The 13,631-nt window shown below is 47.7% G+C and overlaps 1 protein-coding gene across 5 annotated transcripts; it reads right to left on the bottom strand.

The window, feature by feature from the left end:
* Positions 1-328: 328 nt before the first annotated feature.
* Positions 329-12,962, bottom strand: LOC112456947 (atypical protein kinase C). Of its 5 annotated transcripts, XM_025019768.1 has the most exons (10): positions 12,545-12,907; positions 12,337-12,415; positions 11,506-11,714; positions 4,737-4,787; positions 3,035-3,120; positions 2,198-2,477; positions 1,433-1,885; positions 878-1,350; positions 675-790; positions 329-518 (listed from the first exon to the last, which is right to left on the bottom strand). In XM_025019768.1, the coding sequence occupies exons 2-10, from the start codon at positions 12,390-12,392 to the stop codon at positions 431-433; spliced, it is 1,812 nt and encodes a 603-aa protein (XP_024875536.1). In that variant the 5' UTR covers positions 12,393-12,415; positions 12,545-12,907; the 3' UTR covers positions 329-430. The 5 variants fall into 5 exon arrangements, with proteins under 5 accessions (XP_024875536.1, XP_024875537.1, XP_024875535.1 ...); XM_025019769.1 differs by lacking the exons at positions 12,337-12,415; positions 12,545-12,907 and adding an exon at positions 12,929-12,962; XM_025019767.1 differs by lacking the exon at positions 12,545-12,907 and having other exon boundaries at positions 12,337-12,513.
* Between the last annotated feature and the right edge of the window lie 669 nt (positions 12,963-13,631).

The raw sequence follows: 13,631 nt of genomic DNA, 5'->3' as shown, positions 1-13,631 counted from the left end.
AGCTTTAATTTAATGGAAGGCAAAATATCTGTTTCAGGAGACCTTTCCGCGGATTCTCATCCTCCATATCATCATAGTCGTTCTCATCGTAATTGCTAACGATCGCGTTATTATTGCCTGGGCTGTAAGCAGACCGGCGTTGTTTAGAACGAGAGAGCACCGGGCTTTCGTATCGGAAGGGGAAGGGCGGCGACAGCCGATGATGCTCGTTATAATTATTGTCGTTCTCATTCTCCTCCGAGTACGTCATTAGAAATACGTTATTGTGATAACCTTGATTGCTTGAGCCGACAACGGGGAATAGGGGATCGATACGAAGTTTCGCGAGTCTGTCTTGCAACTCGTACATGTAGCACTGCTGCAGCTGATACTGCTGCTGCTGCTGCTGCTGATCTTGATTGTGACGCTGCACAATGAAAAGTGGCTCTTGTCACACGCAGTCCTCCAGTGACATTAATAGAGGATTCACATATTCAAAACCATCGAATTCACTCTGGTCGATCTTCTCAATTTGTTTCCTGCAAATTTTCTTGCATGAACATTGCGTTCAAAATTTACTTGACGATGCAATAAAGTAAAGCAACTTCACGTAAATCTTTATACAAATCTTTTCTCATTAATTAAACTTTAAATTTTTAAATCGCATAAATTTAGAGAACTCTGTGATAACTTACGGATCATCCGGAGTCAAACGCACTTCCTCATCCGTAAATTCAGGCGGGAAGTTCGCGAGATCACGATCGGAATCCAAACGTGGCTTGTAAGGCGGTGTAACTTGTTTCTGCTCCAGCTGCGAAATTAAAAGAAAGCTATCGTTAACAAGACTCGTATTTTTTAAATATGTAAACTTTTGCATCTACGTCAAGACGATACTTACCATTTCCCAATCGATCGCTTTAAAGAAGGGATGAGCGACAATGTCGAGGAAACCAGAAGGTCTCTTCCCGCAACCCAATCTTTCCGCGGGATCCTTGCAAAGGAATCCTTTAAGGACAGACGCAGCCTTAACAGATAAGGATCGCGGTATACGTATGGTCTTCTCCAGAATAACTTGAAATAGGAAATCCTCGGTGTTCTTGTCTGGGTCCTCGGCCGCACCAGTAAGGTCGAAGGGACTACGGCCTGCCAACATTTCATACAGTAGAACTCCCAGAGCCCACCAATCTACTGAGAAACTGTATTCCTCGCCACGTAGAATCTCGGGAGCAATGTAATTGGGAGTGCCGCAGAAGGTGCCGGTGTTGTCGCCTTCCCGAATGCCCTCTTTACACATTCCATAATCCGTAAGCTTAACATGTCCTTCGTGATCAAGTAGTACGTTGTCCAGTTTCAAATCTCTATATATAATACCTGAAAGTGAACGATTATCGAACTCAATTAAACGTTCCATCCCTTACCAATTTGTTCAGAAAAAAGAAGGAGATTGTTTTACCCTTTTCATGTAGGAAGTTTAATGCCAGACTGATCTCAGCCACGTAAAACCGCGCGTGATCTTCGGGAAGACGGCGCTGTCTTTGCATATGGAACATGAGATCGCCACCACGCACGAATTCGATTACGAAGAACAGACGCGAAGGCGTCTGGAAGCAGGAGTGCAGGCCCACCAAAAAGGGATGATTTGAAGCTGTCTCGAATACGTGTTTCTCGGTCTGCACCCAATCGATGTCCTCATCGTCTGTCACCAGAGACTTCTTGATTACCTTCATGGCGTAAATCCTCTTGGTACGCTTCAGCTCCACCATCAAGACCTTCGCGTAGGAACCACGACCGATCACCCTGATCAGCTCGAAGTCGTTTAATGAGTACTGCCGTTGCATATCGTTCGAAATATCGCCCTCGTTCAATGTATCCAAAGGCAGTTCTTCCCCTTCCTCATGTCTGATTCCTATGAAATCGTAAATGTATGAAAAGTACATTAATAGCGTAAAGAAAATACAGTAGTATAGAAAAATTAATAGTTAAAAAGATGTCTTCTAATATAAATATAAATCAAATATAAAAAAAATGCGCCTTTGAGTATATTTACTAAAAAATACGTAAAATATATTATTTAATACGCAGAGTAGTATGAATTAATTATGTCCTTGCACTCAATATTAATCTTATTGCAACAATATCTTTGCAGAAAATTGTAATTTATCATTGGCTATAAAAAAATATTGAACAACGTGTAATCAATATATTGAAGTTATCTTACGATCGCGCGAATGCTCCTCGATGATCGGTGATGCCGTGATCTCATCCTCGAGATGAGTCGTTGGGACGCACGGATACGGATCAAGCTGTTGGTCGCCGTTTCTGTCGATTGTCTGCGACTCTGCGCCCTGCTGTTGCTGTTGCTGCTGCTGCAGACTCAGGCATGGCATGCGTACCACCTTGTGGCATTTTTTGTGCACGAGTAGTTTGCATTGGATGCACTTGAATCCCTGCCGCCCGAGGCCCCAGATCCGATCCTGGCAGAACGCGCAGGATGCCTTCTGCAAGTCAAACCGACGCAGCGATAACGCACGCAATGCTACGGTTTTAAAACGTCCTAGGACCGAAGTCTGAGTCGAAACGAATGATAATTATGTTTAAGTATCCGGTCTTAGACGCAGCGAGTGCTCCTCCAAAAGCGCTCGGACAAAGTAAAGTATACTGGAGAAAGGAAGGGGATGAACAAAACAGGTAGATTACGCGCGAAGCAAGATCGAGAGAGTTCGTACGTGAGCACAGTCTTGTAAGGATGGCAACTTTGCATTTCCAGCAACATAGTAAGAAAAAGAGAGAGAGAGAGAGAGAAAAGACAGAGCGATGCTCCCTTCTGTTCCCTTCGTCGACGACGAAGTCACTAGCCAGCAAGTTTTAGACTGTTGGAAGTGCTCTATGAGAGAGCTCTGCACACAACGTCGGTTTCGCCGGCCGCGTCACACCTGCGACAGATCTACTTTCGCAAAGATTGTGCATGAAGGAGGTGAACGAGGCGAAGGGGAGAAACAGGGGCGATGAATAAAGTAAAGATTGTGCAATGATAATTACATGGAATGATGCTTACCCGGTTAAATCGTTTCGCCTGAAAAATATGGCCATTCACTCGGTACAGCTTCCTCCATCTACGAGCGCCACGTCTGTAGATGCTTCCTTCGGAAAATGAAATAACATAAATGTCATAAATGATGGAAAGCACCAACTTGATCGATCGAATTCGCCGCGATCGACTTCCGCGATCCATCCATTCCGTACCGAAACGACGATGAAACCTCATTATATAATGCAAATTCAATTAGCCTTAGCATCATCTAATCAATTATTAATTGAACTACTAATATTAATCTCCATAGTAATTAATTGAATTATTTTATGACTGATCTACCTATGACTGATTACCAAGAAAAACAATAAAACTTTAACCGTTCTCTCTAAATACAGCTTCAAGTTTCGGAGATAAATATTTTCTCTGCGCTTTATAAAGACGCTTACATAATATCTCGTAACACGAGTAATAGCAGGCTTATATTATCCATATAAAGTCTTCGATTTCAGTATGTGTGTTCAGGAATTTTATTTTGATAATAAGGTTTCGTCGTCGAAGTATCGTCGAGTAACTTCGCAAATTGATTTCACGCCACCATCCTCTCTCCTTTCGTCCGGTCGCGACCGATTGCGTTATCGAACGACGTGCCGGCTTCGCCGGGAACGAACGAAGCGAGTCGATGCGAACGGGAAACAACAATATTTCGTGCGAAATGTGTCTCATGCTGTGTCGACGGTGAAAACGCGCTCCGAAATTATGGTAAGTTTGTTCTTACTACTCTAAAGGATTCGGAAAAGAGTTACGATTGATCGGATTGGATTCATGCTTTATCCACGAGTGACCGCCGAATATCGACTTCGGATGCCAGGGACCTGAGAAAGAATCGGCGAGGACTATTCCCACTCTTGAGTCATGCGACTCAAAGCAAAAGCTTGTTCTAGTCATTCTGACGCGGTGATTTCCAGGTTTCTTCAGATTGTCGTGACATCGATAGAATCGCTGGTAGCCATTCGACGATTATCGAGCGACTGTACATTGTGAGGAACGAAGTGTGTCTTAAGGTTTCTGGTTCCTCGCTACAGCTACATGGCTACATTAAATAAGCAATATTCATAAATGGCGCAATTTCTTTTCCTTCTTATCTTCCATTAAAAAGTAATCCAAAATTAATCTAAAATTAATTCAATTATTTTTTAATATCATAATGTAATTTAATTTTGACGTATTTTCTATATTTCCAGCAAAAATAAATTTTACAACTGATCAAAGTTTATCCATTAATTCACAAATAAAAAAGACATATCTTTTGAGTCCTTTATCGAATATAAATCGTGATTCGCAAAAAAATCAATTTATAAGTTCAATCTTTTGTAACTGTACCGGAGAATCAGAAGCCTTGGGAGTTTTTTCGATGTGTAACGCAGGCGTTGATGTCGATGAAGATTGTGATTGAAAAACGTATCGAAGGGAGAGCTTTGGTGGAGAGCGGGGTGTCGAGAGCGAGAAATGGATGTTTCTTCTACGGCTCTTCAGCTTCCGCACGTAACGGAGTTACGCATACGTGTGTCTGTCTATTATCGCGCGCTAATCGTTTCTTTCCACCGGACGGTTAATTAGAACTCGCTGGCTAGTACGCTAATATGCTATATATCGAGCGCAAGCGAGAAGCTTCGCGACTCGGCGAAGATGGCTGAGACGTTTCCAATGAACAGTAAACACTCACTGTCTTCTCCCTGGCACGGCATCCCGGGGGCGGGCGGCACGTTCGGAAAAACTGTAACAGAACAGAAAGAATTCACGTTCGTTTTGCTGACAAAACGTGACATTTCCTCTCCCCGGGTTTCGTCGAAACGAAATTTCGAGAGATACGATGGAAATGAATCTGTGCGAATTTTCTATATCGTGTCCGGTTAAACAGTAATTCCCATTTCCTGTGTCGTCCCGTCATACATTTGATGAAAAGAGATTAAATTTAAAAAAAAAGTCCCGCAAGATTAATGGATTATGGACACACGATATCTGAGAGGTGGTCTGAATAGAGCTACGTTAATAATTAATAGCGAAGCTGAGCCAGAAATATCATGAAGGAAGAAATTCTGCGAAATCATACTTCTTAATATCAAAGCGATCAATGATTTAAGACTGCGTATTTAATTCGCCGACGAGACGTCGAGTCGTCGATCGACGCCACTCCCGCCTTCGTCCCGTCTAGGTGGATTACGTCGGGGATCTCGACATAGGGTCGAATGCGTGAACTTACACGGGAAGCAATTCGAGTACCGGAACCCGATCGAGATTCGCTGCTCGTTGTCCAACATACTGTGCGTACTGGGCTGCCGTGTGTCCTACTCGGTATCGCTCCGGTTACGGTCAGATAACGAGTAACACTGAATTCTATCCGTGCCATCGAGCGCCGCGTTATCACTTTATCGCGAGCGAGACGGCGCGTTTTGCGATTAAATTTCCTTGCAAGTTTGCGCCGATAAAACCGCGAAGTCGACCAAGCCGCGCGCACGCGCGCGCGCGCGTGGAAAACCTTCCGGCCGAGAGCCGAAGGTCCTGGGACGTTTTCCCGCGGACGTTTTTAATCTCGTTACTCGCGACGGCTTAATCCCCCGCCTCAGGAGCAGTCACACAAACGCCGTATAAATTCTAATTAGCGAAGGACGAGTGAAGACACAAGCCCTTTATCAGAACAATCCCAATAACGTACAGCAGAAGGATGATTAAATATACAATTAAGTATATTGCGTCGCGTGTCGTTGGGCAGAGTAATGGCTTTATGAAACACAGAATCTAGGAAAGAAATGAAAGTTGGCGCAGCTAATGAATGGAATACAATTAAAGCCGTAAATTGTTCCGCATTATTCGCTTTAACGCTTTTAAAGCGGCCACCCAGCCACCCTAGGCGGCTAAGTCAGCTGATGTATCGCGGTTCGCGACGAGATTTGAGAGAAAGACTGGAATGGCCGAAGGTAAGAGGCCGAAAAACCGTTGCCGAAGGTCACAACGAGAGAGCGGACAAAAGGTTTTTTTTTTATCCGGAGACACATGCCTCGATCACACAGGCAAAATGCGCCGATCGTGCAGACCTTCAGAATAGATCCTCCGCTCGAACGATACTCAATGGATGTAGGTTGACGAACAATAGACCTATGGAACATCAATACCACGAATTCGTTAATAGATTTATCAAAAAGAGACTAAATAAATTTAAATCGATCCCGTCTATTTGAAGTGCACAGGTCAAATAAATGTATAAATGAATAATGTAGATTTATACGGGCGGAACGGATGTATTTATTTATTTAGAACGGAGATTTAAATCAATTTATAATCAGTCTATTACGTCCCAATTAAACCATTAAAAATTATAATGTCTATATTATGAAAATTAAATCCGTTATTAAATACTAAATTTGACAGGGTATCTATCGGCTGGATTAATAGCTCGTCTTGCTAAAATGACTCTTTGTAGAATCTCTATCCCATGAATACGAGACGAGGTGCAGTCGCGACAACTGCGTGGATACGACGCGTGTCATACGATCGCGGGTCCGCTAACGAGGCCATCGATGCTCTCCCGTTGATACAATATATGTAATCAAATCGTTTGTTACGGAAGAGAGAGAGAGAGAGAGAACCGCGGCTCTCACCGCGGACACGTATCGACGATGCCGGAACGAGGTGCACAACGGCGCGAGAGGTGAGCGCAATTCCTTGAAATATTCATGGACTAATTATCGCGGAGGGGGATCGATGACACGGGCGATAAAGACGATGCGATGTACACTCACCCCTAACGTGGGGGAATACGTGCAACGAGCTGTATGCGGGGTGCACGTACTACGACCACGACGACGACGACGACGACGACGACGATGCGTGGTATCCTAGAAGCATGGATCTATAATGGTAAGTGCATAAGTGCACCGGCGCATATACGCGCTATAGGGAAGGCAACACCGAAGATCGTACTTGAAACTTCGAACCCTCCACGTAACTGGATCGCCGTGTGTGAGCTGATGGGCGTCGATACGCGGCCGAGTTCTAATTCACGCTCTAAATTAAATATACTGGACAACGATGCATTCGTTGCCCTCGATTGTGCGAGCTAGAAAAGAAAGAGATGAAATTTATCGTCAAAGCAAACGCCGATGATAATCGCCTTTGTCGCTTAACCTGCCGCAAAGAGTGAACTCATCATAAAACAACAACGACGAGATGCATAATACGTTTATAGATAAAAAAAAATACGGCCGCGTTTTTGGAGAGCCGATGGATGCCTTGCCGACTACATTTATTACGATTATTCTGCGAAATTAATGCGAAAGGTGGAAAATGTGAATTATGTCATCAATTAAAATGCGATCGGATAAAGCGCGGTATGTGTAAGCGGAATAAATTTGATATAGCGTGGAAAAAAGTTTCTCTCCATCCATCATACCCGACAAGGAAAAAAAAGATGCACTAAACCGAGCGACAACTCGACAGCAACTATTACCAACCACAACCCTTACTTTTAGCGAGGACAAAGCCGCGATAATTAATTCACGTGACCGACTTAGAGTTTTATATTACTGCAATGCGCTAAACGTCTCTCTCGCGGGCACGACGATTTCCGTCAACAAACGCCAAAGCCGGCCGAAAGGAGGGCGGCCGAGAGAAGACCCGCGAATCATGCGGCGCGGCGGCCGAAAGACACGCGTTTTTCTGGGCGTCGCGTCCGGCGCATCGAGCGAGATGCACCGGACGCAATCGCACCCTCACAAGAACCGAGTGGCCGAGTATTATCTTGGCGAGCGGTAGACAGGCGGGTAGACTTTGACCTAGATCACGGGCTGCATCAAAGAAACACGAGGGGGAAGAGAAGGTGGAGGAGAAGGAAGAGGAGGAGGAGGGCAAAGCTGGTCGCGCGCCAGAGACGTGCTCTTCCTCCTCAAACGCGTATCCTCCCCACGGTTGCACCTACCCCAGGTGATCTCGTTGAACTGGAACTGCGACGGGCCCGCGGGCTCAACGTCGAGCAGCGACGTCATCGAGAGCGCGGACTCCGGCGGCAACGACAGCGGCAGCGGCTGCTGGCTGCACGGCCCGTGTACCCGGCACGTCGCGGTGGGCCCGATGCCGTAGATCAGCTCGGCGTTCGCCGCGACTTCCTCAAGTTCAGCCTCGGACAGCTCGTCCATACCCTCGACGGCGTCCGGCGGGCACTGGACTAGCTTCGTCGCCCTGGACGAGGTGCCGGGCTGCGCGAAAATGTCGTCGTGATGGAGGTGATGATAATATTGATGGTGATGCGGCGGACTACCGATGAGGATGGGGGGCGGCGAGATGTCGGCGGAGCGCAGTTGACCGATGAGCGGCTGCTCGTACTCGGCCGAGTCGCCGCTGCCCGGCGACGGCGGATGCGTGCTGGTGCCGGGTTTCACGTGGCGCTCCCGCGGCAACACCTGGATGCCGGTAGAGGTGATGGAGGACGGGCCGCCGCCGCCGCCGCTACCCTCGACGACGGTCGAGATACGCCGGCTCACGGCGGCGGCCGCGGCGGCCGCTGTCGCCGCCGAGTACGAATAGAAGGAACCACCCTGGATCATCATGCTGCAGGGTGGTTCCTCCGTCGCGACCCCGATGCCGGGCCCGGTCACGCTGAGCTCTCGCTCCTGCACGCTGGCGTAAGTGCTCTGCGCGGACAGCTCTGTCTGGTGCATTTGTTGCTGCGCCTGCTGCTGCTGCTGCTGCGACGGCGGCTGATGCTGATGCAGGCTCTGATGCTGTTTGTCCTTCTCGCGGCGAGGTGACCGACCCCGGTCGCTGACGGTGGTCGCGCTCCAGTAGCCCCACGCCATTCCGCAGCGAGTCCAGCCGTGCTTGCCTCGCCTTGCTCGATCGCCGCGGTAACGTATCTATTCCCTTTTGTTCACTCTCCAACCGCGCGCGATCGCCTCGCCTCGCCTCTCTGTTTTCGCGGCTCTCTGTCCCGCTTCTATCTCTCTTTCTCTATATATGTGTATATACCGATTACCTTACCGCCTCGCCTCGCCCCTTCACCCTTGCCCCGTTCTTCCCTTCTTTCTCCCGTTTCGTCTCTTTCTCCTTCACCGCCGTCGACCTCTTACAGGAGCCGCCGGGATGAGCATGCGACGAATCACCAGCCTCGATCAATGCTAGTTTACCGCCTCTTTTGCGACCTCTCTCCGCTCGCGGTGTAGCGAGAGCCAAGCGAGCCGACACAACCACCGTAGTCGAGTATCGCCGCCGTAGTCGAGGCGCACGATATGACGCAACCCCTTCTTCGTGGGCCAGGCTAGCTAGTCACGAAGGGGAGTTCTCTGCAACTCCGCGACCGATCCCCGGCTTGACTTCCTCTTCCCGCGACACTCTTTCCTCCCGCCTGCGCCGACCCGAGATCTCGGGATCTCACAGCCAGATTCGCGTCGAGCGGTAGCGCGACGGCGTGACGTGTGCGTTGCGCCCTTGCTGATCGGTCCGTGCAAGGATATCGACTACCGCCGCGGCGAGATGCGTTAACCGCCACCGCCGTCGCCGCCGCCGCCCGGCGCACGCTACCGAACGACATCGCGCAAACGCGGATCGCGCCGAGGTGGAGGTGATACATGTATCCCCCCGTCGTTCCCCGTTGGTGTCGGACCTACACCCGCCTATATCCACCCACGAGTTTCTGCCTCTCCCAAGCTCTACCCTCTTTCTCTCCCGCGCGCGCGAACACCCTTCCTCCTCTTTTGTACCTTTGCTGTTTGCTCGCTGATTATCCGGCGATTCTTCTTGTCACCGTTTTCAAGTAAACTTTGCGCCTCTCGCCGCCTTATAATATATTATATACATGTTTCACGTCCTTTTCGTTAACTCCATTTTCTTCCTGTCTCAACGGATTTCTCTGCTCTTTGTGTCTTTCTGCTTTTACGAAGAATTCCAAGAGGACCATTCCGTCCCACGACGATGCAATACACTCTATTCTACGTTGTCCTTTGCTCTATTTTTCTGGCTTTCTTCCATTTTTTACTCTGATCGTTGACTGTTCGTCTCTTTGAGTTATTATCCTGCATTTCCTTCGGTCACTGCCCTGTCGATTCTTCCTCGTTCTTTCGTGACAGCGTGCAGTCACCGCCTACCACTGCGACCGATACCGCGCGAACGTACATACATAGGTATTTGTAAAGATTGACGCGCGTTACATGCATCGAGAAACCGAGATTCTGTCGATATCGTGCGACGATGTCCGATTATTGTACATATACCGAATAAGGTTCACGTGTACCGAGTCACGTTTTCATTAGGAAATTATTGGTTTTTCACGAGGCTCCAGAAAAGAGACGCAATCTCGTTAAGCTACGCTTAATAAGAGAGTTATTTATGGGAACAATATATTGAACCTGACTCTGTAATCCTTCAAGATCAAGTATTTTAATTAGTTGCAGTTTCTCATTATCTTTCTCTGGAAAGTCCGCGATCGATAATTTCGACGATCCTCTTACACCGCGAATTAATTCCATCTCGTTCAAAAATAAGGAGGTATTCGGTGTAGAGAGTTGGTTTTTTCTTTGAAGCATTAATCTTCGGGGCTCGAAGGGTTTGTTTCGTGCTTATCAAACGGGTTCGATCGTCATTAAAGTCGCGCGGAGAGGAGCGAAAGAAGACGCGCGAGGGCCAAGTTCTTCCGACCGGAAATGTATGCGCGATCACGATACGCTCCGCTCCTTCCAAGAAGCATCTTGCCGTCGCACACAAATGAGATCCGTATCGAATTATCTCGGGGAAGTCTCGGAGCTGATGAATTTCTAATTTTATATCACACGCCGCTCTGACTGCATATAGAATCCTCGTGGGCACGCAACACGCGGCGCGCCCGAGAATGTTGTCATCCTTGAGGAAATCGCGTGTCGAATCGATCGATGTGTACACCGAATAAACACCGGCGCTGTAACGATTAGACGCCGATGAAGCTGTTTCGCCGTTAATCGCCGACTCGTATCGACGATAAACCACCGATAAGGCGAGCATCGAGGTACGTACGTACATACATACCGTTATCCGCGGCGCGTATCGATACTCGGGGCTCGTAGGAGCGCCTGCATAGCGTGCACTTAGCACGCTGTCGCTAATATGTACGGCCAAGATATATCGGTTATGCGTAATTTATGGACGGCTTCTTATCTAAACAGCGCGGCCATTAACGTGGAGTAATATTAAAGACATCGGTGGACATTTAACCGACGAGCCTATTTTGTCGCATACATATGTATTGCGTACCCTTCCCTATACCCGGGCGCTGATTCTACCGTGAATGAATCACGAGTACGGTGCTCCACTCCTCTAATTATGTAAGTGCAGACATGCAAGCGACTATCGTCGGGCGCAACGCGCAGTCTTTGAACGGTTAATGCGTCGCGCTAAAATCAAAGCAACATGCGGGAGACACGATTGGCGAAAAAAACAATCAGAGTTGCTCAAACGTAAACAGCCTGACTGACCGTGTATGATTATTTCCGTGTCCTTCTCGAGCTCGTACAGCCTCAGCGCCTCATCCAATTCCTGCTGCGAGGCGATCCTGCACGGGTCGCCCTCGTCGTCCACCCATTTCATCGTGAACTGCTCCGTACCGAAGCTGCATATCGTTCGCAACTCCTCGCGCAGCGCGTCCACCGTAATCCCGGGAGTGATGTACATGATATGTACGTCCCTAATGCAGGAAAAACGTCACGTCACACATCTGTCTTAAAATCATTGTTTTGCTTCGATTTGCATAATCCTAATTTGACATCTTCAGCATCGACTCTTTATTTATCTTTCTTTAAATTAATTCAATATATCTATAAATCAATTAAAAGACGGCGATACGAGTCAAGCGCGGTACGTGGTGCGCAACTAGAGAATTAATAGTTACAGAAGTAACGAATAACTGTAACTATTGGGAGCTTTCCAGTAAGCGACACAAGTCGACACAAACGTCGTTCTATCTTTCTTTTTTGGCAATGAGTAACAGAGACAAAATGACACTTGTGTCGACTTGTGTCGCTTGCTGGAAAGCTCCCATTGTAATCTGTAACTATTAATTCTCTAGTTGCGCACCACGTACCACGCTTGACTCGTATCGTCTTTTAATTAATTTATTGACATTTTCACGAGTCTAATGATATATTTCAATATATCTATGTTGACTAATTTTGTCACGGATATGATACACAATTTTAAGATCACAATAAAAATAATAAGCGACTTGAAAACTTTCGTGAGAAATTAAACGTCAACTTTTTAAAATTAAAGACAAACCATAAAACAGTTTTTATAACAACATGCATTACCCATTGTATTTAATTTTCACTCGAATGTCATCGTTCTCTGCCGTCTGTGTAGGCATTTTCGAAACAATGGTCTCCTACTCTGAAAGTATAAATAATCCAACCAAACAATTTTAGTACAGAAAACTCAGGCAAAGATCACACATCGGGCTTATCGTGTCGCGATTATCGGAACCAATGACGTAAAAAAAAAAAAAAATGCAAGTATCACCGTAAAAAAACCGCTGATAATCCGGATATGATATAACGAATGCGGAGAACCCCCAACTCTTCCGCGGAAGTGAAGTCGACGCGCGGGCACCTCCGACTCGGGGGGAACCGCTTTGTCGTGGCCACTCGCGGTCGGGCGGTCAAGAAAAACGACTGGGAAATTGGGTAATCACACGAAAGAAAGGGAATGCGACGACGGAGAGTCGCGGAACGCGGAGAGAGAGAGAGCGAGAAATCGTCACCGGTCCGGCCGTCACAGCTCTCTTCTTTTCGCGCACGCCCCGGTTAGCCCGCGGATCCGTGACAATCGTCCCGCCTTCCGCTGTCAATTAGCGGGAGCCGCGACGGCTCCGCACGTTCACGTACAAGTGTCTCTGTGACTCACCGCGATGAACCGCCGTCGCGAACCACCGCCGCCTTCGCCGCCGCCGCCGCCGCCACCGCCGTCGCCGCCGCGATGCACTAGTTGCACGCACCTTGTCGTCGTCGCCGAGTGAAATCTCCCCGGGAGAGACTCGGGTGGGGAGCGCTACACGTAGAAAAACGTAGAAAACGGCTCGCTGGCGCGGAACGCGGAGCGATGCGCGTGGCGACGCGGTAACATGAACCTAAAAACCGTAAGGCACTCGTTAACGCGGCGTGGAGCGTTGTTACTTGGCAGACGCCATGTTTGTTGGCCCACCGACCCACCGACTCTCGCGGCGCGCGAGCCGCGCGGTCGTCGCTGGTGCGCGGGCTTCGCGCCAGATGACGCCACTTGCCACGTTTTCCGCGCGCGTTTGCCGGAGCAAAAGAAAATCTTTCCTTCGTTCACTTTTATCTCTGCTTCCAAATGATTTTCCCTAATTTACGTATAATCGGGAAGTTAAACTCTTGTTTCTATGTAATAATGGGAAAGATTTGTACGTTTCCTCAAAATTCATTGCCTTACTTTTCAGATCCAGGGCAACTTTGAGTCGATTTAAATCCCGATTTAAATTGATCGGCGACTAATTTGACCGGCAGAATTATCTAAAACAAAATTTCGGATTATATAAATTTGTTCATTGTTTCTGATCCAATCTTTCTGTCTATATGTTAAACAATGA

Source organism: Temnothorax curvispinosus, unplaced genomic scaffold (genome assembly GCF_003070985.1).
Source record: "Temnothorax curvispinosus isolate PA1 unplaced genomic scaffold, ASM307098v1 QBEX01007315.1, whole genome shotgun sequence".
NCBI classification, from domain to species: domain Eukaryota; kingdom Metazoa; phylum Arthropoda; class Insecta; order Hymenoptera; family Formicidae; genus Temnothorax; species Temnothorax curvispinosus.
This window is presented reverse-complemented; position numbering and strand designations above follow the sequence as displayed.

Excerpts from the sequence above, each read along its gene's own strand:
- LOC112456947 (XM_025019766.1), bottom strand. The coding sequence starts at position 8,862 with ATGGCGTGGGGCTACTGGAGCGCGACCACCGTCAGCGACCGGGGTCGG. Across the intron at positions 2,478-3,034 it reads AGGCGAAACGATTTAACCGG|AAGGCATCCTGCGCGTTCTG; the intron begins GTAAGCATCATT and ends TTTGACTTGCAG. Across the intron at positions 791-877 it reads AAGCGATCGATTGGGAAATG|CTGGAGCAGAAACAAGTTAC; the intron begins GTAAGTATCGTC and ends TTAATTTCGCAG.